A 21751-nucleotide genomic window follows, 5' to 3' on the forward strand; every position below is an offset into this window, starting at 1 on the left:
GGTTCTGCTGGGGGGAGTGAGGAAAGATAAATCAGACTGTCTGAACATGATCAGAGAATAAATCCCAGACTAATGGAAAACTCAACATGTGGACCACAGATTTTTTGGGGGCCTGCCGCTTTTAACATGCTCTTCTTTAAAATGGCCTTGTGGAATTTCACTTCAAATCTTCATTTATTTCTACTCTTGCTTAACAGCTTTGTTTCCATTAATGGAATCCAAAGGTTTACAGATGGGCTTTCCAGTCACTGATCAACAAAGCTGTGTTAAAGGATCAAAATAATGCTGATCCCAGTCTTCGGAGCTTGGCAAAACTCAGCCCTCCTATGTCATATTGATATAAACGTGACCGCATGCAATTAGGGACCTTGTTACATGATTTACTCCAGAGTTATACTAGGAGAAGCCAGGTATGAAGAGACCCTCCTGCAGGAGAGAGGACTTCATCCCAGATGACTTCAGATAAAAGACCTAAGGGTCCTACAGGACGAGGATCATGGCACATTGAGTGTCAGTAGTATGTGTCCATATTACAAAAGCTGTATTTGTTTACCTAACCAGCTGTTTATCTGACACTTCAGTGAGCTGCTGCAAGTCATTGAAACAACACACAATTCAAGAAATGCACTAATGAGCAAGCGGGGCGGGGGAGAGCTAGGGCAAGGAAATAAATGCAGACCATCAAATTTAAGAAGACCTGCAGAGGAAAACTCAGAGGTGCCCCTTCACACAGAGATTAACCCTTAGCAGGCAAGATCATGAGGACCATGTGGTTTGCTTTCTAACAAAAACCCTGTATAAGTTTTAGAACTGAGGGCAATAGTTGTGGGGAAGGGCAGAAGAATACCAGAGAGAAAAGATCAGGATTTTAGATATGGGGCATATCTTGGGCATGATTTCCGCTCACATAGACATACAAGGGCAGTACAAACTCGCCCGGAACTCTGGGTAAATACTTGGGTGACTAGCCCAGCTGATGCCTGTGATGCTGCAACTTCACCCTTATTGGTACCTGAGCTGGCCAGGTTAAAGCTATCTTGGGTATGTCTACATGAGCTGCAGTTGCACCTGACAATTGCAGTGTAGACACACCCTTAGAATCCCGGTCCTTGGCAAATCTAATTGTTGATGGCAGAAAACAGTTGCAATGTTTGTATTTAGAAATGGATATTCGCTCTTATCACTGCAGTCTCAGTGCAAAAAGAAGTCAGTTATAAAGCAATAAAACCTCAAAGTCTTTAAGTCTGAAAGCTCAATAAATAGAAACTCTGAAGCAGTAATAGACTGAGACAGACCTCAGTTCCACTGACTGAACTAAGCCAGAGGCCAATCAGAAGCTTGGCCAAACAAACTGAGGCTGGGATCAGAGAGTCATGCTGGGTTCTTTCCTTGTGCATCAGCACCTCTAATAAACAGTCCACAGGCCACACAATGCCCTCCCCGGTGCTTCTGTAGCTCCCCCCATTGTCTTTGAAGTGTGACACCATGAGGGGAAAAAAATCCTATGTCTTTAAAAATCAGTATAATCTAATCTGGCACTACAGCATGAATCATAATTGTATGGGTATAGCACAGACGATTCACTATAGAGCAGAGCTTTGGCTGCTCCCGCTACATTTTCATACCTTAACATGATTTTATTTCTTTTCCGTTTAACGTTAACTCTGAATTTTCTGGCTTCCTTGTAATGATTTTTACTATGTACTTTCAATCTTAATTCCATTTGAACATAGTTTTTGTCTGGGAATTTATATTACTGTAGGCTGTTGAGGCTCTAACCAAGATTGAAGTCCCATTGCACCAGGCATTCTATAACACAGAGTAAAAGGCAGTCCTTGCCCCCAGAAACAAGACAGACAAGCTGGGAAAGGAAACAGAGGCACAAAAAGAGATGAAGTGGCTTGTCCAAGATCACACTACAGGTCACTGGCAGAGCAGGGACTAGAACCCAGGCCAGTGCACTAGCTACAAGACCGTGCTGTATTTATCTCATGTATTTAGCAGCCAAGGTGTCTCTCAAAATGGTCACCATTTTTTTTTAATAACTGGATTAACTTTTTAAACAACTTTTTAAACCAGAAATTATAGTGCAGCCCTGATGTTCTTTAGCAACCCAGAGTAATCACACACAGCAATCTCTGCTTTCATCCACTCATAGAACAGTTCTCTGGGCTGGAGTGAACTTTCTCCAGAGGAACGCTCTATGAGCTGCCCCCAAACCAGGGGAAGGCACATTCTCTACTCACCATCTACAGGGCTGAGGTAATCATGAAGATGCGCCGCGCTGGCTGCTCCCCCACTCTGCATCAGCAGGTCCCCGTAAGGATTCGGGTGGCTGGCCATGAGCGTCATCTGGTGATAGTAGTCGGCAGGGTTGGCTCCCGGAGGGGGAGGAGGCAAACCGAAGAGGCCTCTCTCTTTTAGGTGCTCGTGAGCCACTGTCGAGGCAGAGAGTGAGAAGACAAATATGGGGAAAATATTCTTGCAGTGAGTAAAACTCCGATGCTGATAGTACAGTCTGCCCCACAACCCCCAAACCCTCTTGTTACAACTCAGTTTGGTGCTTTAATGACGTGCATTTGGGCGTGTTTCTGTGGACAAAAGGGGCCTCTGCATTCCTCCATTTCCGCAAATTTATAAACAATCTCTCATTCCCTTTTCTAATAATCCTTCCGTATCAAAACAGAATTCACCACGGGGAGGGGGCAAGAGGGCCCGACAGCCCACAGCAGAAACGCTGTCAGCATTAACTTCGGTGCCGATTAGCAAACAAAAAGCCAAGGAGAGTCCAGTTAACGACAGCAGTGCAAGGAAATTACAGCCGAGATCTAATGCGGAGAGCTAGGTTTAGTGTCTGGCCGTGTAAAACCATTTTGGCTGCCAAAGCCAATTACACTCACTTTCTTCCAGCTGTAATTTTTCAAACCTGCCTCCCCCTCAGCTCTCCATTAACTTATTTACCATGGCCTAAAAAAAAAATACAATGCCCCTTTTTAAATGCCAAATAATGAAACTCGCTTTGCAAGGCGGCGGAAAAAAAAAAAAAAGAAGCACATGAGCAATAAAACCTCCCTGCTGTATGCTGAGAGCAGAGGTTTGGAATCTCAATACTTACTCAGGTGCGCAAAACCTAATTAACGGGAGCAGCAGAGCCACATTTTAAGGTAGGCACGTGGCTGTATCTATCCAAGGTACTTATGTGGCCCACCAGTTACCGCAGCGTCTAAACACTTCGCAGTCTGTTGATGGATTTATCCTCAGCACACTGATGTGAGGCAGGAAAGTGCTTTTATCCTCTTTTTACATATGGGGAACTGAGGCACAAAAAGCCTACGTGATTTCCCCAGGGTCACACAGACAGCCTGCACCGGAGCAGGAAACTGAACCCTGAGGCCCAGGCTACCATCCTTCCTCTCTATGTGGATATGTACAAGGGCCAATTCTGACTTCACACACACACTTTTTTATATTGATTTTATTCAGCTTCTCTTGATTTACTCCTCTGCCACTAAATGAGACCTTACACGATACTGAATTATATCTATATAACGGGCCAAATTCTCTACTGCCAGAAATGGATGCAGCTCCAGTGTTACGTAGTTAGAGAACTGAGTTCTAGAGCAATCTATGCTTTCAAAAGAGCACACCTATATTTCAGTGTTTTCTGAAATTCTTTACGGAAGAGCCTCCCGTCTGGCATTTCTGCCCCTCTCCTACCTCAGATATACAGCACTGAACTTATCAAACTCTCTGTAAGCCTGGGGGATGCCTCAGCTCACTGAGATGGGGAAGGTGGGAACTGCACTGAATAGAATCTGATGCTTGGAAGTGTCTGGGTTATTTACACCCAGTGCTGCATCTAGATCCTATATATGAAGCACAGGTTTTCACGTTCCCTTTACTCAGACAAGGTCTATTCTTCAGGGATTACCTGGGGGGGACAGAAATAATGAGGAAGGAGGGGTTAGGTGTTCTCTTCCCCTGGCGCGAGGGCACCCATCGCATGAGAAGGGCTAGCACCGTGCAGAAACGCTGTAGTGTAGAGGAACTGAGTAGTAGCCCTTTGTGACGGAGGCCCCCAGGAACCATGCTCTGGAATCACTTGAGGTGAACCCAGTCAGGACTCTAGTGCTGCGGAGTCTGCCCCCGGGTCTCCGCACACCCGTGCAGCTGCCTCCTGAATCTGACCTCAGAAGGTTCAGTCCCTCTGCCCCACCTGAGCTCCCCCTGGGAGTCTCCCCGGATGGGACCCTCGGGAGCTCCTTCACACCCCCACAGGAGCCATGCACTCCACCTTGCAGTCAGAAGCGATTCACAGCCATCATGGAAGTCAGATGGTTTATTAGTTCTCAGGATCGTAGCATAGAAAGACTTTGTAGCAGATGAATCAACAGTTACAGCAACAACCAACTAAGGGGCCTCAGAGCCCACATTCTCAGACCTGGCGTCCCCAAGCCTAACTTCCAGCAAGCCACCCCCCCAAAACCTATCCCCTTGCCCCTCCCCCGTCCTTTGTCTCCTTCCTGGGCAAGGTGTCTACCCCACTCCTGGTTTCCGCCTGCTGCAACCTGTTACAATCTGTTGCAGCTGGCTGACCCAGGAGGGCAGAGAGGCCCTGGCTATTGTCTGCATACAGACAAGGCCCATCCACCCTTGAGTGGCTTCTGCAATGATCACACACCTGGGTCCCATCACCGAAATACATAAGTAACATATGGGGAAACTGAGGCACACACACAGCACTCAGAGAAAACCCCAAGAATAGCTCCACTTCGTCACCCCCTTTAAGTAGTTTGTTGGTCCTTTAGTGGTCCCTGCTGTCTTCTACTGCATCAGCCACCAGAACCCAACCGAGCAGCAGCATATATATGTAGCTAGGCCTTGTATGTTTGTATATAGTTAGTAAGCGTGGTTATTTGGAATCCAACTGGGTCCAAGCGGTTTCCTCATATTCTTAGTGTTGTGTAAAGCGCAAAGACACAACAAACACTTTGCACAGCTGCGGCCCTGTCACAGGGCTGCGAGGGTTCCTGCGGGGACCCACTGCCAAGGAAGCTCATAAGAGCAGAGACTGGAGTAAAAATGTACATCAGTTTAAACAAAATATTTATAATAGAACCCAACTGCAACAGCTATTCTCACGCTCTGGTTTGTCAATGCAGTGATGCAAAACAAATGTGTAGCTACGGACGAGGAGAAAAAACAACAGCTCCCCACTTCAGAGAGCAGCTGGAGATCCTTTGCAGCTGGAGATCCTTGGGGTGTAGGGACTTTAGTGCTGGTGAAAAGTGCCAGAGCTACAAAATAGCTACAGCACACGTAGCAGCGGCACTGAACTGGCTACATGCTTCGACTTTGACCCAGAGACCACTTCTAGGCATAAGAATTGCCATGCCCATTCATCTCGGCTGAGCCAGACAATATGGACACCAGCCCACGCCAACCATGTTGGGAAAGGGAAGGGGGCTGGAGGAAGGCATATTTCAGTAACAGTCGATCTAAGAACTGCGCAACTCATTTCATGTCAGCCACTTAGCAGCCTGTAGTACAGCTACAGCTTTAAACCCTCCCACTCAGTGTCAGGGCAGCAATGCGCTTACCATCAGCCGGGCTGAGGCCTCTGGCAGCAGAAATCATGGAGAGAGTGGGACTGCTGTGCACGGAGCGGAGGTAGTGTTCCATGTGGGGGCTCATGTACGGGTGAGGGGGGTTGAATGGTGATTCACCAGGTCCTGCTGGGTGAGGAGAAAGGCGAATAAGGGAGATGTCGGAGATAACGGGGCTGCCACTGAGGGCAGGAGGCCTGTGAAGGAAACAGAAAAACATACTATGAAGTAGTCTTCAATTTCATTAGCATCTCTTCATGCATTTTTTTATTAACCTAGAGCACATGGTTAGAGCACAGAACTCCTGGGTTCCACTGCCAGCTCTGACTCACCGTGTGAACCTAGGCAAGTCATGTCACTTTTTTGGACCTCAGTTTGCCCATCTATAAAATGGATATAAACCGTGCATATATGTACCACTGCCATCTATTGGCGCGAATCCGAATTGCTCTATTCTATGTGTATGTCTTATACTGCTAATAGCTGTTGAAGAATCTCCTCCAGCTCAACTGGTTTCAGAGCAAAAGGACCAGAGCTAATTCCCTGGAGTTACTGAGAAATTCACTGTGGCCATGGTATGCAGCACAGTGAGGTGTGATGTCCGAGCTGGCCACAAGTTTGCTATAGTACAGACCTCACATGGATACTGTGAAGGCTATTTAAAGAACTTTTGCTACATGCACTGAGATCTTCGGAAAACAGGCCCTATACAAGTGCAAGGTGGTAGAATTATTATTTACAAGCGTTTGTTCCTCTGACTATGAACGTTAGAGAAAAAATACAGTGTCCATTGCCAATTCCCTGTGTGAAGGGGGAGGGGAAAGGAACCTCCTTTGTTCTCTTCTAAACCTTTTCAGAGTGAGAACAGGGACTTGTCAAATCTACAGAGAAAGAGCCAGAGACTTTGTCAGCTGGCGCTCAGGAGAGGTATATGCTTGTCAGCAAGTCAGGCAGAATTTCTGTGTTCAAAGCTTGGAACAAACTACTAAAGCAAATAGAAGCAGTGAATCTAAGTTTCAGAAAGAGGAGCTGTACAGAAAGAGGAGAAAGGGCTGTAAAAGCTACAGACGCTCGCCACATTTATGGTCATGGACCCTTGCCACAGGATGAGCTGCGTTTCTTGGTCTGTTGAGAGCAGGCCTCGAATCCCTGTTTGCTTTTTGACAGTTCTTTCATCTGCCAGTGTTACTAGGAGACTGACTCAGAGAGGAAACGGCACTTCCCAGGGGTTAGCAGCTGCTGCCATCGCACTGTCTAGAAGTGAAGGAAGTTTGGGGATGGAGTATAGTCAAGTGGTTAAAGCAAGAAAGGGGGAGCCAGAGTTTCTGCATGCTAGCCCATGCCCCGCCACTGAATTGAGTGACTTTGGGCAAGTCACTTAGCCTCCCTCTGACTAAATAACCTCACCTGTGAAAATCAGTCAAAACTTTTTCAAACCTCATTGGCAGGTTTGTTTTAAGTTTTCAACGCCAAACGTTCAGATCAGATTTTATCAGGTGTATTCTGGTTCCAGCCTCCTCAGTGCTAAATCCCTCAGTGCCTGTTTAGGCAGAGTCCCCATTAGAGTGAGAGTTTTACCTGAGAAAGGCCTCACTAAATGCTGCAGGTTTAAGTATCTGGACATGTCTACACTAAGAAAAAAATTCAGACACGTATTTCAACCCTGGAGCAGCTCTACCAGCAACAGTAGCAAAGGAGTAGTGTCGTGAGGTCTCAGGTGTTTATTCCACCATATTTTCTAACCCTTCTCAGATAACCCAGTGACAAACCCAGCACAGGCTACCATACAACCTTCATTCTTCACATCACTTGGGGACAGATCCATGGTCTGAATTACGCTAGTCTAGACTCAGCTCTAGTGTTCAAGCCCCTTCATAAACCCAGTAAAGGGAATTCTGCTAAAAAAAAGACTACAGCACCAGAAGCAGGAACTGGTGGTATGTGTTATTTTACCATGTGGATACAGAGAATAAAAATGCAGTCCCTGTCCTGAGTAGTTTAGTCTTAGCTACATACAGGAAATAGGGCAAAGTGGCAATGGCCCAAGAGGATAGAGAAGGGTCTACATCATGTTCGATCCCTTTTAAATTAAATTTAGATTTAATTAGGGTTGGTGTGGAAAGGTGGGTCATTGTTGGGGGTAGAGCATGTTCTTGATTATGGGTTTTGAGGATGATCATGAAGCATGATTTCATGATGTCTGGGATCAGAGACTAGGTAGCATATGAGAAGGTGCTGGCCAATAAAGGATACAAAGGAGGATTGGAGGGATGCAGACTTAACAGGGTAAAGAATCTAAGTGGGTAAATAACAGGAGATAAGAGAGTGGATAGATGAGCTAAGTTGAATTGGTCTAAGAATTGGCAGTGGTAGCACATTTTATGAAGGACGCTCCATCAGAATATTCATGACTGTGTGTGTGTTTGTGAGTGCACAAATATCTGTCTCTCTCTACATGTATATGTAGCCACAAGAGTGACGTTCTATGAGTGGCTTAGACATGCCACCTGAACCCCAAGATACAGATTTCAGCTTATAGTGTCAACAATTCAGGCGCATTTTTATTTATTTATAATACTTGGAAATCAACAAAGCCGTACAGAATTGTAACAAGCTTTCCAGCCTTATTCAGCAACTTTATAAGGGTGTTTGTCTTTGTTTGATCTTTTGCACGTTTCTCTTTGTCTTTCTGATAAATTAGGAAATCTTGCAAGTGTCTGAACACTTTTTGCTGATGTGTAATAAAGTAAAATGGCTTTTAAAATATGTATATTGTTCTAAACACTCTCCTGTAGTGAAGCTGGGAATGGGTGACAGGGGATGGATCATTTGATGATGACCTGTTCTGTTCATTCTCTCTGAAGCACCTGGCACTGGCCACTGTCAGAAGACAGGAAACTGGGCTAGATGGACCTTTGGTCTGACTCAGTATGGCCGTTCTTATATAATCTGCCTCATGGCAACGTAAAATACAAAGCAGCAAAAATATATTATTTATAAGGGTGTATCAGTATCCAAAATACACACACATACACACACGCTTATATTTATTGGAATTACTCCTGATTTATACTGCAATAACTGTAAGACGAATCAAGCCCATTATATTTTATAGTACTGAAAGACAAACGTATGATCACATACTGATTTCAAACCTCATAACCGCCCCAACTGTGGTACTATGTCATTTTGTTACCAAAATTATGTAGGCAACTTAGTTACTTTCCAAAACGGCCTTGTTCCAAAACTGTGTGGCCTATGTATATAGCACGGTGTACTGCGGCTGGTATTACAGCCATGACATCATCTACAATTGCAGCATGTTTGAGCTAAGATTTGTGTAACAGTCGAGGTCGCTGTTAATAAGTCAACTGTGTATGAAATCTACCCATTTATTTCAGGGGCGGGAAGAGAAGTGAATCAAAGTCTCTGTTCCAGATTTAGTTTCACATCATTTCTAACAACCTCCACCGCCTCATCTGGAAAAAATGAAATGGGATTAAAAAAAGTGATGTCATTAAGAAAACATCTGACTAATTTTTCTTCTGATGAAGACTTAATATAAGCAAGGGGGGATGTAAATTAAAAGCAGTCCCAATCTACTCTGACCTACGGAGTCTGTTTTAATATGTAAGCCATGAAAGGAGTTTTCTTACATATACAATAAGTTCCCTCTTTCATCAATACTCATAGCTTCTCCCAACAGGGTTATGAACTTCTTTGATGCAGGCTTGAAACTATGTATTACTGGTTTATGAGCCTTCTGAGGCTACTGTGATCAAACTGTGAGGCCGACATCTAAAATGCATTTAATAATACGCAGGGCTTGCTATTCATCTTCTGCATGCTAAATTGTGCAGAAGGTTTTCAGTCCTTCAGAAGAGGAAAACGCCATCCTGATCAAAAAGGTAATGCTGGAGAAAAATGACCAAGATTTCAACCAAAATGCATGCAAATGCAAATGCAAAGTGCAATAAGGTTGTGTACGATTAGCCTGGTGGTTAAAGAAATGGACTCAGACTCAGAGGTCCAATCAAACTGGGTTCAATTCTTCTACAAACTTCCTGTGTGACCTTGGGCAAGCTACTTAGCTTTTCTGTGCCTCAGTTCCTCATCTGTAAGGCTATGGTCTACATTGCACGCTTCTTTCGGCAGCGTTTAGTGAGTGTACTCGAATATCTCCCCATCACAGGTTTAAATAGTGTAGATGGTGAGGCATGGTTTAGGCAAGTACAGTACAGATACCCTTGAAGATATACCAAAAGTGGAGTGCAGTGTAGACGTAGTCTAAAAGTAGAATAATAATACTCCCACTCTTTATCTGTCTCATCTATTGAGACTGTAAGTTCTCTGGGGCAGGGACTTTCTCTTACTATGTATGCGTGGATCGTGCATAGCACAATGGAGTCACAATCTCGGTTAAGACCTCTAAGTATTCCTGAAATACAAATAATCATAAATACAAATAATAAATGTAGTATAATAATATACAATATAAATACAAATAATTTAGCAGCTCAAGAGTAGTGATCACCTACCATGACAAGTCTCAAAGCAGCATGGCTATCATCAGCTACCAACTAATATTAAACCTTAGAGTATGGGGATAATGCCCTCCATTCCTCAGTCCCGCTGTGATAGGTGCTGTATAAAGACATAGCAAGAGAGAACCCCAGCCTCAGAGAGCTTACATCTAAATAGACAAGCTGGACAAAGAGTGGGGGGAAAGGTATTAGTAGCCCCCTTTTACATCTGGTGAATTTAGGCGTGGAGTGATTAAATGATTTGCCCAGGGTCATAGAGGGAGTCTGGGGCAGAGCTGTGAGTCTCCTGGCTTCCAGCCTAGTTCCTTAACTACAAGACCAGCCTGGGTCACCTTCTGAGCCTTTACTCTGCTGCAGTAGCCCCATTCCTGCAAGTGCTTTCACCCTGTCACTGGTTCCATCCACACCTGCTGCCTGGCTGTCCCCCCATCTGTGTTGTAAAGGTTGAAGGGCCACTGACGATTGTGATCATCTGTGCCAAAATGTGACCTACATATTTCCCCTGTACTTTTTCTTAGCCTTTTGGCTAAGATCAAGCCATGTCCTCTCTCCAGGGACTATATCCAGCCTTGGCAGGAGTATGGACTGAACCAAGCAGCTCTCCACTTTCCATCTCTCAACATTATGATCCTGAGTCTTTGGCTGCCCTCCTCATACCCCATTCCATGTTCAGTAACGTTCTGGACCAGCCCTAAGAAAAACACATAGCAGCATCTACCCCACGCATCCCATCCACAAAGGCAACCTCCAAGGTTGGATTCACTTAACAGGGAGAAAAAGGGATGGTTCTAGGCAGCAGCTGTGGCTGCTTCAAGCATTTCCTTAACCCTCTTTCACTCAGAAACGAAGTTATGAAGTTATGTTATGAAGTCTATGAAGTTAGAGCACATTTGTAAAACTATTCACTGTTATTGATGTTGGCCCCTGGGATGTGGCATGAAGAAAACACCTGATTGTACGTACTGAGGGAGAAATCCAGGACCCACTGAAGTCATCTACAACACTGCCACTGACTGCGATGGGGCCAAGATTTCACCCTACGTATATTTCCATCACAGCTGGTTCTGCACTTTTCAAATAGGCTAAGGGAACTGGATGTCCAAACCCCTTAAAAATGTAAGGGGTGTGGGGTGCCTTATTTCCCTGAGGCTCCTTTCAAAATCCCAACTGCTACAATTAATAGTCAGTTCTCATGTATCGATTTACATCTTCCAAAAGCAATGAAAGCGTTCATCAATTTACCTTCCCAATGCCCCTGGGAAGCAGAGAAGGTTATTTGCCTGTATTTTATTTTAAACACATATGGAAACTGAGGCAGGGGAAAGTCTGTTGATTTGTCTAACGTCACACCCTGAGTTGGCGGCAAAGCTGATGTCAGAGAACTTTCAAGCTCTCAGGTCCCTTGCCATGATCTCTAAATCACACTTCTCTTTAGATCAGTTGTTTACAAATTATTGTTGACAGCTATGGGAGAATCGCCTAGAATCGCACAGGGCAGTGTTGGGGTTGGGGTTACTTTATATTTCTTTATTACTTTATGTACTATATTTTATATTACTTTATTTACTATATACTATATTACTTTATATTTCCACCTCGCTCCGATATTCTGCTGTCTATGGAAGGGAACCGTTAGGCATCTACAGACATGGCTAGGAAGCAGCAAACATTTCTTGCATTCATGCATAGTGATTTTATGGTCTTTTAGGAATATCTTGACCAGGATTGGGGATGAAGGGGGGAGATGTCTTTAAAAATTAATGGCATCGGGAAAAGTGCCTCTCAGAACATTATTTGCAGCCTTAGATTATTTCCACAGCTGTCAATAGTTCTCTCCACCGGTGCATTGTTCTCACCTACTTGTCAGTGCTGAAAGCCACCCTGCTGTTTCAGGGTCTGATGCACATTCCTCCACAGATGCAGGGAGGGGAGGCAACTCAGCAGTTGGCCTGTGACAGGACTGTAGGAACAGCACCAGCAGCAAGAAGATCTATTAACAGTTGACACTTGACACCTAGAATCAGTGGGAAACCAGGAATTTTTGGTGGTTTTCTAGGGGGCTAGTAACTCCCCAATTATCCTGGCATCAAAGGAAAAGAAATCTGCTTAATCTTCTTACCACCTGCGCCACCATACTGCAGCAAAACAAAATCAGGATAAATAAATTTGTTGAAATGAGCGTCAGTTCGTCTGAAATACGTAGACACAAGCTAAAAGCAGAGGAATGGATTAAACAAACTGTAGTCAGTAAGAGTCATATTTGGACAGCAGCCTCTCGCTTCAAGGCAGTACTGGGTGTCTTCTTTGGCACTATTGTCAACTGACAGGCCTCTCAGCAGGACAGAAAGCTTTCAACATGTCTCTGCCAGGCAGTTCAACCAAAATGAAAAAGAAAAATCCAGTTATCCCTAAGAACCTTTGTTCACTGTGCAGCAGTGTCAGCTAGAAAGGGTCTAGGAGGTTTGGAAAAATCTGCTCCCCCTCAACGGTAACAATAATACTTTGCTATATCATCTTTCATCTGAAAGTGTCCAACTACTTAGTACAGGAGAAGGAGTTATGGTCCAGATCCTCACCTGGCATCTTCAAAATGCACTCTCTCCTTTGCCTTCAGTGGAGCTACACTGATTTACACCAGTTGAGAATCTGGTCCCTAAGGGTACGTCTACACTGCAGCTGGGAGTGAGCCTCCCAGCCCTGGTGGACAGACTCATTCTAGCGTGAAGAGTACAACTCCCATTTTACAGCTAGGTAAATGGGGAACTTGGTAAACTTGCCAAAAGTAGCACAGCAAATAAAAGGCAGACCCAATAATAGGACCCAGGTGTCTTGTCTCCCTAATCCCATTCTCTAATCAGTAGAAAACATTCTCTTCAAAAGGGAGTGGAGGATTTTCAGTGGCTCAGTAGTTTGCAGTCCTAATTTATATGGTGCCAAACATCTCAATTCAGTGTGGTCAGGCCTGTCACAGATTGAAATGTTAGTAGAGAGGTTTTGGAACAAATTGATAAATTAAACGGTAATAAGTAACCAGGACCAGGTAGTATTTACCCAAGAGTTCTGAAGGAATCCAAATATGAAATTGCAGAACTATAACTGTGGTATGCAACCTATCCCTTAAATCAGCCTCTTAATCAGGTGACTGGTGAATAGCTAATGGAGTGCCGATTTGTACAAAAGACTCCAGAGGCCATCCTGGCAATTACAGACTGGTAAACCTAACTTCAGTACCAAACAAATTGGTTGAAACTATAGTAAAGAACAGAATTATCAGAGATAAACACGTGTTCGGAAAGAGTCAACATGACTTTTGTAAAGGGAAATCATGCCTCACCAATCTATTAGAATTTTTGGAGGGTGGCAACAAGTATGCAGTCAAGAGTGATTCAGTGGATATAGTGTACTTGGACTTTCAGAAACCCTTCACCAAGGTCGTTCACCAATAGTTCTTAAGCAAAGTAAAGAGTCATGGGATCAGAGTGAAGGTCCTCTCATGGATCTGTATCTGGTTAAAAGACGGGAAAAAAAGGGTAGGAATAAATGGTCAGTATTCACAGTGGAGAGAGGTAAATAGCAGGGCCCCCACGGATTTGTACTGGGACCTCTTCTGTTCAACATATTCATAAATAAATCTGGAAAAAGGGGTAAACAGTGAGGTGGCAAAGTTTGCAGATGATACAAAATTACTCATGATAGTTAGGTCCAAAGCAGACTGCAGAGTTACAAAGGGATCTCATAAAACTGGGTGATTGGGCAACAAGAATGCAGATGACATTCAATGCTGATAAATGGAAAGTACTGTACTTTGGAAAACATAATCTGAATTACACATAAAAAAAGACAGGTTCTAAATGAGCTGTCACTACTCAAGAAAAGCTATCTTGGAGTCACCGTGGATAAGTCTCTGAAAACATCCACCCAATGTGCAATGGCAGTCAAAAAGTTAACAGAATGATAGGAACTATTAGAAAAGAGATAGATAATAAAACAGAAAATATAATGCCATTATATAAAGCCATACTACGCCCACACATTGAATACTGCATGCAGTTCTGGTCGCCCCATCTCACAAAGATATATTAGAATTGGAAAAAATACAGAGAAGGGCAACAGAAATGATTAGGGGTATGGAACAGCTTCCATATGAGGAGAGATTAAAAGGACCAGGACTGTTCATCTTAGAAAAGAGAAAAAGGAAGGATCTACTAGAGGTCTATAAATTCATGAGTGGTATGGAGAAAGTGAATAAGGAAAATCCCTTCACATAACACAAGAAACAAAAGTCACCCAATGAAATTAATAGGCAACAGACATAAAACAAATATAAGAAATACTTCTTCAAACAACCCATAGTGAACCTGTGGAATGCATTGCCAGGGGATGTTGTGAAGGCCGAAAGTATATCTGGGTTCAAAAAAGAATTAGATAAATTAATGGAAGATATGTCTATCAATGGCTATTATCATAGAATCGTAGAAGATTAGGGATGGAAAGAACCGCAGCAAGTGATCTAGTCCAAACCCCTGCTCAAAGCAGGACGAACCACAACTAAATCATCCCAGCCAGGGCTTTGCCAAGCCGGGCCTTAAAACCTCTGAGGATGGAGATTCCACCACCTCCCTAGATAACCCATTCCAGTGTTTCACCACCCTCCTAGGAAGAAAGTTTTTCCGAATATCCAACCTAGACCTCCCCCACTACAACTTGAGACCACTGCTCCTTGTTCTGTCATCTGCTACCACCGAGAACAGCCTAGCTCCATCCTCTCCGGAACCCACCTTCAGGTAGTTGAAGGCTGCTATCAAATCCCCCCTCACTCTTCTCTTCTGCAGACTAAACAAGCCTAGTTCCCTCAGCCTCTCTTCATAAGTCAGCTTCAGTCCCCTAATCATTTTCTTTGTCCTCCGCTGGACTCTTTCCAATTCGTCCACATCCTTTCTGTAGTGGGGGGCCAAAAACTGGACACAATACTCCAAATGCAGCCTCACCAATGCCAGAGAGAGTGAAATAATCACTTCCCTCAATCTGCTGGCAATGCTCCTACTAATGCAGCCCAATATGCCATTAGCCTTCTTGGCAATAAGGGCACACTGTTGACTCATATCTAGCTTCTTGTCCACTGTAACCCCCCGGTCCTTTTCTGCAGAACTGCTGTCTAGCCAGTTGGTCCCCAGTCTGTAGCTGTGCATGGGATTCTTCCGTCCTAAGTGCAGGACTCTGCATTTGCCCTTGTTGAACCTCATCATATTTCTTTTGGCCCAATCCTCCAATTTGTCTAAGTCACTCTGTATCCTATCCCTACCTTCCAGCGTATCTACTACCCCCCGCAGCTTATTGTCTTGCTGAGGGTGCAATTCACCCTATTCTCCAGATCATTAATGAAGATGTTGAACAAAACTGGCCCCAGCACCGACCCCTGAGGCACTCCGCTTGTTACCAGCTGCCAACTAGACACCGAATCATTGATCACTACCCGTTGAGCTCGATGATCTAGCCAGCTTTCTATCCACTTTATAGTCCATTCATCCAACCCATTCTTCTTTAACTTGCTAACAGGAAACTGTAGGAGACCGCATGAAAAGCTTTGATAAAGTCAGGATGTATCACATCCACCACTTTCCCCACATCCACAGAGCCTGTCATCTCATCATAGAAGTCAATCAGGTTGGTCAGACATGACTTGTCCTTGGTGAACCCATGCTGACTGTTCCTGATCATCTTCCTCTCTTCCAAGTGCCTCAAAATAGATTCCTTGAGGACCTGCTCCATGATTTTTCCCAGGATTGAGGTGAGGCTGACTGGTATGTAGCTCCTCAGAGCCTCCTCCTTCCCTTTCTTGAAGATTGGCACTATATTTGCCTTTTTCCAATCATCCGAGACCTCCCCCAATTGCCACAAGTTTTCAAAGATAACGGCCAATGGATCTTCAGTCACATCAGCCAATTCCCTCAGCACCCTCAGATGCACTGCATCTGGCCCCATGGACTTGTGCATGTCCAGCTTTTCTGAGTAGTCCTGAGCCTGTTCTTTCAGCACTGAGGTCTGCTCACCTCCTCCCCATTCTGTGCTGCCCAGTGCAGTATCTGGGAGCTGAACTTGTCTGTGAAGACAGAGACAAAAAAAACATTGAGTACTTCAGCTTTTCCCACATCATCTGTCACTAGGTTGCCTCCCCCATTCAGTTAGGGGCCCATGTGGTCTCTGATCTTCTTCTTGATTCTAACATACCTGTAGAAACCCTTCTTGTTACCTTTCACAGCCCTTACTAGCTGCAACTCCAATTGTGATTTGGCCTTCCTGATTTCACCCCTGCACGCTCGAGCAGTATTTTATACTCCTCCCTGGTCACCTGACCAAGCCTCCACTTCTTGTAAGCTTCCTTTCTGTGTTTAAGCTCATTGATGATTTCTTAGCCAAGATGGTCAGGGACACAACTCTATGGCCCAGGTGTCCGTAAACCTCTGACTGTCAAATGCTGGGACTGGATGAAAGAGGATGGATCACTCAATAATGGCCTCTGGAGCCTCTGGCACCAGTCATTGTCAAAAGACAGGACTCTGGGCTAGATGGACCATTGATCTGCCCACTATGGCCAACCTAATGTCACCAAAATATTTTACAGCGTTCCTTCAAAACGCTCTCCCAGTCCGGTACATTTCAATGAAGCAGACACGCATCCCTACTGATCTCTTAGAGGTTGGCAAGTACATGTTCCTCTCAGCACCACTCACAATGGTGTATGTGAACTGCTCACAATGCCGTCCAAGGTCTCCTGTATGTCCCCTGTGCTGGAACAGCAGCCCCACTGATCAGCACTATAGTACCATTCCTTCTTGGAAGCAAACCCCCATTGGGATGAGGGTATCTGAGGCCACGAGGAATTTAGAGGAGGTACCAGCAGTTCTCAGGCATCTTAATATGTAAATAAATGCAGTGATCTAGTCAGCAAAAACAAATAGTGCGGCTTTCATTTAAATTTTTTTTTTTTTTTTTTAAATAAAGTGGCAGAGCAGATGCTCGGGCAGCAGCCCAGCTTCCACGGGAGTTGTTTGTGCCATGAACAAGGTGTAGAGCCATTTCCCACTGCCCACCCTCTCTCTCTTGCGCGAAGTCAGCTTGGGTGCTCCTGGAAGCTGAATCTCTAAGAAACCCAGCACCAACAGAGTCTCACTGCAAATGCCTCTCTGCCACACTGCCCTTCATCTGCCCACACAGCAATAGATAGTAGTGGTGGGTGAGCCGATCTGGAACACTTTCTGTGCTCCAACAGGGATCTAAGAGTATGGAAATGGGGGAGACATACCACTTGAAAGAAATCTTGCCACCTTTTTTCCCATCCCTGATATAATCTACGAATCCCTTATGATCTCCCTCTTCTTGTGGGCATGTGATAACTACCCCACAAGGTTAGATGTGGTGGACAATGCTGGTTTCTCTCCTCACATACACTATCCCCTTGCCTGGCCCATCCCAGATGCATGCCAATAAGAAGCAATTTGGAGTGAAATTGAGTTAATAATGGGATAGTTAAAGAACTTGCACTTATTTCTGTGAAATCATCTGAGCTGGTTCAATAAAAGCCACTGACAAGATGACAATTAACCAATGCTAAAGGTCCCATTACTAGTTTAAATTAATTCTTATGTGCCAAATGCATTCATTCTGGGGAAGACAAAGCGGTGAATACTTTCCAGTTGCTTAATGGAATAAGGACATTTGAAAATAATTGTTTGGGTATAAAACTTCACATTTTCTATAGAGAAATGGAGATAGACATGTTGTTAAGAAACAATCTGTACACGGTAAGTATTGCATTTTTGTTAAAAGTAAAAAAAAACCAAAACTTGCTTCCTGGTCTGATTTTCAGAAGTGCTGAGCACCCACAACTCCACACGTTGTCAAGAGACAACGAGGGTGCTCCATACCATAGCAACTTGCAAATGCCCAAAAGTGGAACACAATGTTTGACAGAGCCCCCAACGGAGGAATGCCAACAAATTATTCCTGCAGGAAACAAACTGCTGTGAGAGTCATCCCTTCAGCATTACTAACTCTCAACAGAACCTCCATTTCATGATTGTTTATTTCTGGTGTGAAACCATTTTCAACAGCTAAAATGAATGGACACCATGTTTGTGAGGTAATTTTGGGACTACAATGAGTGACATCCCTCAGAACAAGGTACGCTTGAGAGGTCAGATCAGGACCATGAGTGATTCACATCAAATTCATGTGTGATTTGAACATTTATGGAGAATTTTTTTCATTGTTAAACTTAGAAAGCAGCTGATGTGCAATTCACTGTCTGCAGGGAATGAGTGAGGGATATTAGTTGTCTTGTGGCCTTGACCAACTCCTATTGATTTTAAATGGATTTGGATCAGTCTGTCAACTGGGTGACTGGTAATCCTTCAAATGCCACATGAAACTATCTGGAAATTATCCTGTAAAATGGCCTGATGATTGAATATATGGCTCCCAGAATTAGAATGCCTATCAATATTGGAGGCTAGCAACTCAGAGACACTGTTGGTGAGCTCCAGTAGATAGGCACTGGACTGGAGCTCAGAAGACAAGGGTTCTAATTTCCAACTCTACCACTGACCTGCTATATGACTCTAGGCAAGTCACTTTACCTCTCTATGCCTCTATTTTCCCATCTGTAAAATAGGGATAATGATGCCTCTTTTGTAAAATGGTTTGAGAGCTACAGACAAAGACCATTATATAAGAAGCAAAGTATTATTACTGAATTGGCAACTAATTTTACCACTTGCAAGGGACAGTTACAGGGATCTCAATAGAACTGGATGAAAATGGTGAAAGCTTTGGTGCAAAATTTCACACACAGATTTTCAGAGTTTGGCTTTTTCTTCACTTCCCCCAAATTCTGCATTTGTGTATTGAAAACATGCACACACGTAAGAGAACTTTTAAGAGTGAAGGTGATTTTCCACTGGAACATCTTACAACGGGAAGTGGTAACTTGTAGTCTTTAAATCAAAATTTGATCTCTCCTAAAAGACATGAGCTATTTCAACCACAAGTTGTTGGGCTTAAATAGTAGGGAAAAATAATTCCTACCACTGTAGAAATTATTGGGTGAACTTCCATAGCCTGAGTCACAGATGTCAGACTAGGTGTCACAGTGGTTTCCTTTTGGCCTTAAAATGTATGGACCACAGAATCTACAAATTCTTAGACAGATTAAGACATGAGATGAGGACGCTGGAGATCTGGGTTCCGTTCTCAGATACTCCCTGCATGACCTTGGGCAAGTCACTTAGGGTCAGATTTTTTATATTCAGGTGCCTAAACTTGCAGATCAATTTCAATGGGAGTCAGACTCTCAAGCCACTTATGAATATCCCACTAGGTTTCTATCTGCATCTTTAGGCAGATAAATACCTTTAAAAATCTACCCCTTAAAGCCTAATCATGCATTGCTGGAATCAATGGGTGTTTAGCCACTGTTGTCAATGGAAGCAGGAGCAGGTCCTTCATGGCTCTGTGCTTCAATTTCCCATCTATAAAATGGAAATAATAGTACTGTACTTTCTACCATGTCTGTCTTGCCAGATTGGACCCCGATTCTACACAAAGCTGTGCATGTGCTTAAGTTTATGCACTGTGAGTAGTTCCACTGAAGTCAATGTCATCATTCATAACATGTAAAGTTAAGGACCTGTACACTTCCATTCAGATGCAGGGCTTTGGAATGTAAACTCTTTGGAGCACAGTCACTGATTTTGTGTTTGTACAGTAACTTGCACTCAGCAGAGATGATAAAAAATAGAAACAATAAAATGTCACATTTTATTGATCACCAAACTGAAAGAAAAACTTAGGTTGTTAACAAGCAAGGTCGCTCTCCGTTACACAACACACAAAGAAGCAAGACATCAAAGACAAAAAATAGAGTTGATATGGTACCTTCAAAGCCAAATCAAATTACCATGTTAAAGCGAGTTCTTTAATTCAAGCTTAATAATAGTCATTTTTTTGTTTTGTTTTATACTTAATCAGCCTCACAGCCCACTGTGCTGTCATATGGTCCCATAGCACCTCAAAGGGAGTAAACATTCTGTTTCAGCTCCATCGATCCTTTTTATCTAATTATCTTACTTACATGATCTTTTCATTTAAATTCTGCAAGTCCCACCTTTGCACACTAGTTTTCCCTTAGTAACAACGGCTGAAGAACGACCAGCATCATGTCTCATGAACAGAGAAGAATGAAAAGCAAGGAATGGGAGAGAAAAATGTTAATGTTAAAAATGTTAAAAATGTTAATATCATGTTAATATCATGCTATCAAAGTTGGTTTCTTGGGAGACTAATGATGAAAGGGTTCCTGAAAGTATGTTCTAAGAAGGGGTTTGAAGGAAGGTGGCTGAGCTAAAAAGATAGAAAAGGCATGAAAGAAGATACAAAGATGGAAGTGGGGAAAAGAATCAGTGAGAGCAGTTCAGCAAGAGGCTTAAGAGGGAGAGTGGGGGAAACAGAAGAAAGGACAGTATCATTATGCAGATCCTTAAGAGTGACCGGGAGAAGATTGAACTTCATTCTAAGGGGTTCAAAGAAGAGAATGACATGGTCATAGCACTGGAGGATGGTGATGGTTTTGACAGCAGCATTTTGGATGGCTTGCAGGGGAATATCGGGAGAACCAAGGAAACCAAGCAGGTGATGAGGCAGGAGATGACAGAGATGTGGACAAGATTTTGATGACACAGATGGAAAAGATGAATTTTGGAGATGTTGCAGAAGAAGACATGACAGCATTTCGAGACAGCTCAGAAGGGGTTAGGAGAGGTAAATTTAGAAAGAAATGTCAAGTATGACACAGAGGTGGCTCTGTGTCTGATCAGTTCAAGGCAGATTTCCCTTAGGATATGTTATGAGGAATACTAGCGAATGTAGGCGGATACTCTGACTATAAGTGAAGACATGGTGGATGGCAAAACAGATTAGTCATGGGGAAAAAGTCCATTCTTGATCAGTAATGTTTCAGCACAGTGTCTTCTTGACATACTATATTTAGGTGGCTTTTTCTTCTTGGATCTTGAAGAGGCTTGGATGTTAATATAAAGGAATTTGACTCAACATTTAAAGAGCTAGGTACTCATATGTCCACCATTGCCATAGTACCTGAGCATCTAAGAACCAAAAAGAGCTTTCATTAACTTATTTATGTCGTTGTGACACAAAGACTTGGAGTTGCTGGTGTTTTTGTGGAGAGGGAGGAAGTGAAAGAGACAAGGAGACTGAAGAAAATTCTTAATATTTAATTCATCTTGGCACAGCACCAATTTATATCCCAGAAACCAAAAAAGAATTATTCCTCTTCATCATGACTGTAATGCAATCAGCTGACGGCAGCATTACTCCAGGCGATGTTGACTGAAGGAGTCCACATATGACATCAGTAATTTCATGTTCACAAAACAATTAAGCTCCTGCATCCCTGGTACCTTGAGTGCCCAAAAGCCCATGGCTCTGACTTTTCTTTATAAGCACTGTGTCCGGAAAAGGGCAAGGAGAGGTTACTCACCTCGTGCAGTAACTGGAGCTCTTCAAGAGGTGTCCCTCTCTGAGTGC

At 43.6% G+C, this 21751-nt stretch overlaps 1 protein-coding gene across 1 annotated transcript in view; it reads right to left on the reverse strand.

The window, feature by feature from the left end:
* The window catches only part of GLI2 (GLI family zinc finger 2), a 248298-nt gene that overhangs the window by 44430 nt on the left and 182117 nt on the right, over positions 1-21751 (reverse strand). The window contains exons 4-5 of the mRNA XM_067549660.1: positions 5601-5803; positions 2247-2438 (exon numbers count right to left, since the gene is read on the reverse strand). Coding sequence (XP_067405761.1) covers positions 2247-2438; positions 5601-5803 — 395 coding nt within the window. The remainder of the gene's footprint in view (positions 1-2246; positions 2439-5600; positions 5804-21751) is intronic.

Source organism: Emydura macquarii, unplaced genomic scaffold (assembly GCF_026122565.2).
Source record: "Emydura macquarii macquarii isolate MOO-44397 ecotype Brisbane River unplaced genomic scaffold, CSIRO-AGI_Emac_v2 contig_1253, whole genome shotgun sequence".
Lineage (NCBI taxonomy): Eukaryota > Metazoa > Chordata > Testudines > Chelidae > Emydura > Emydura macquarii.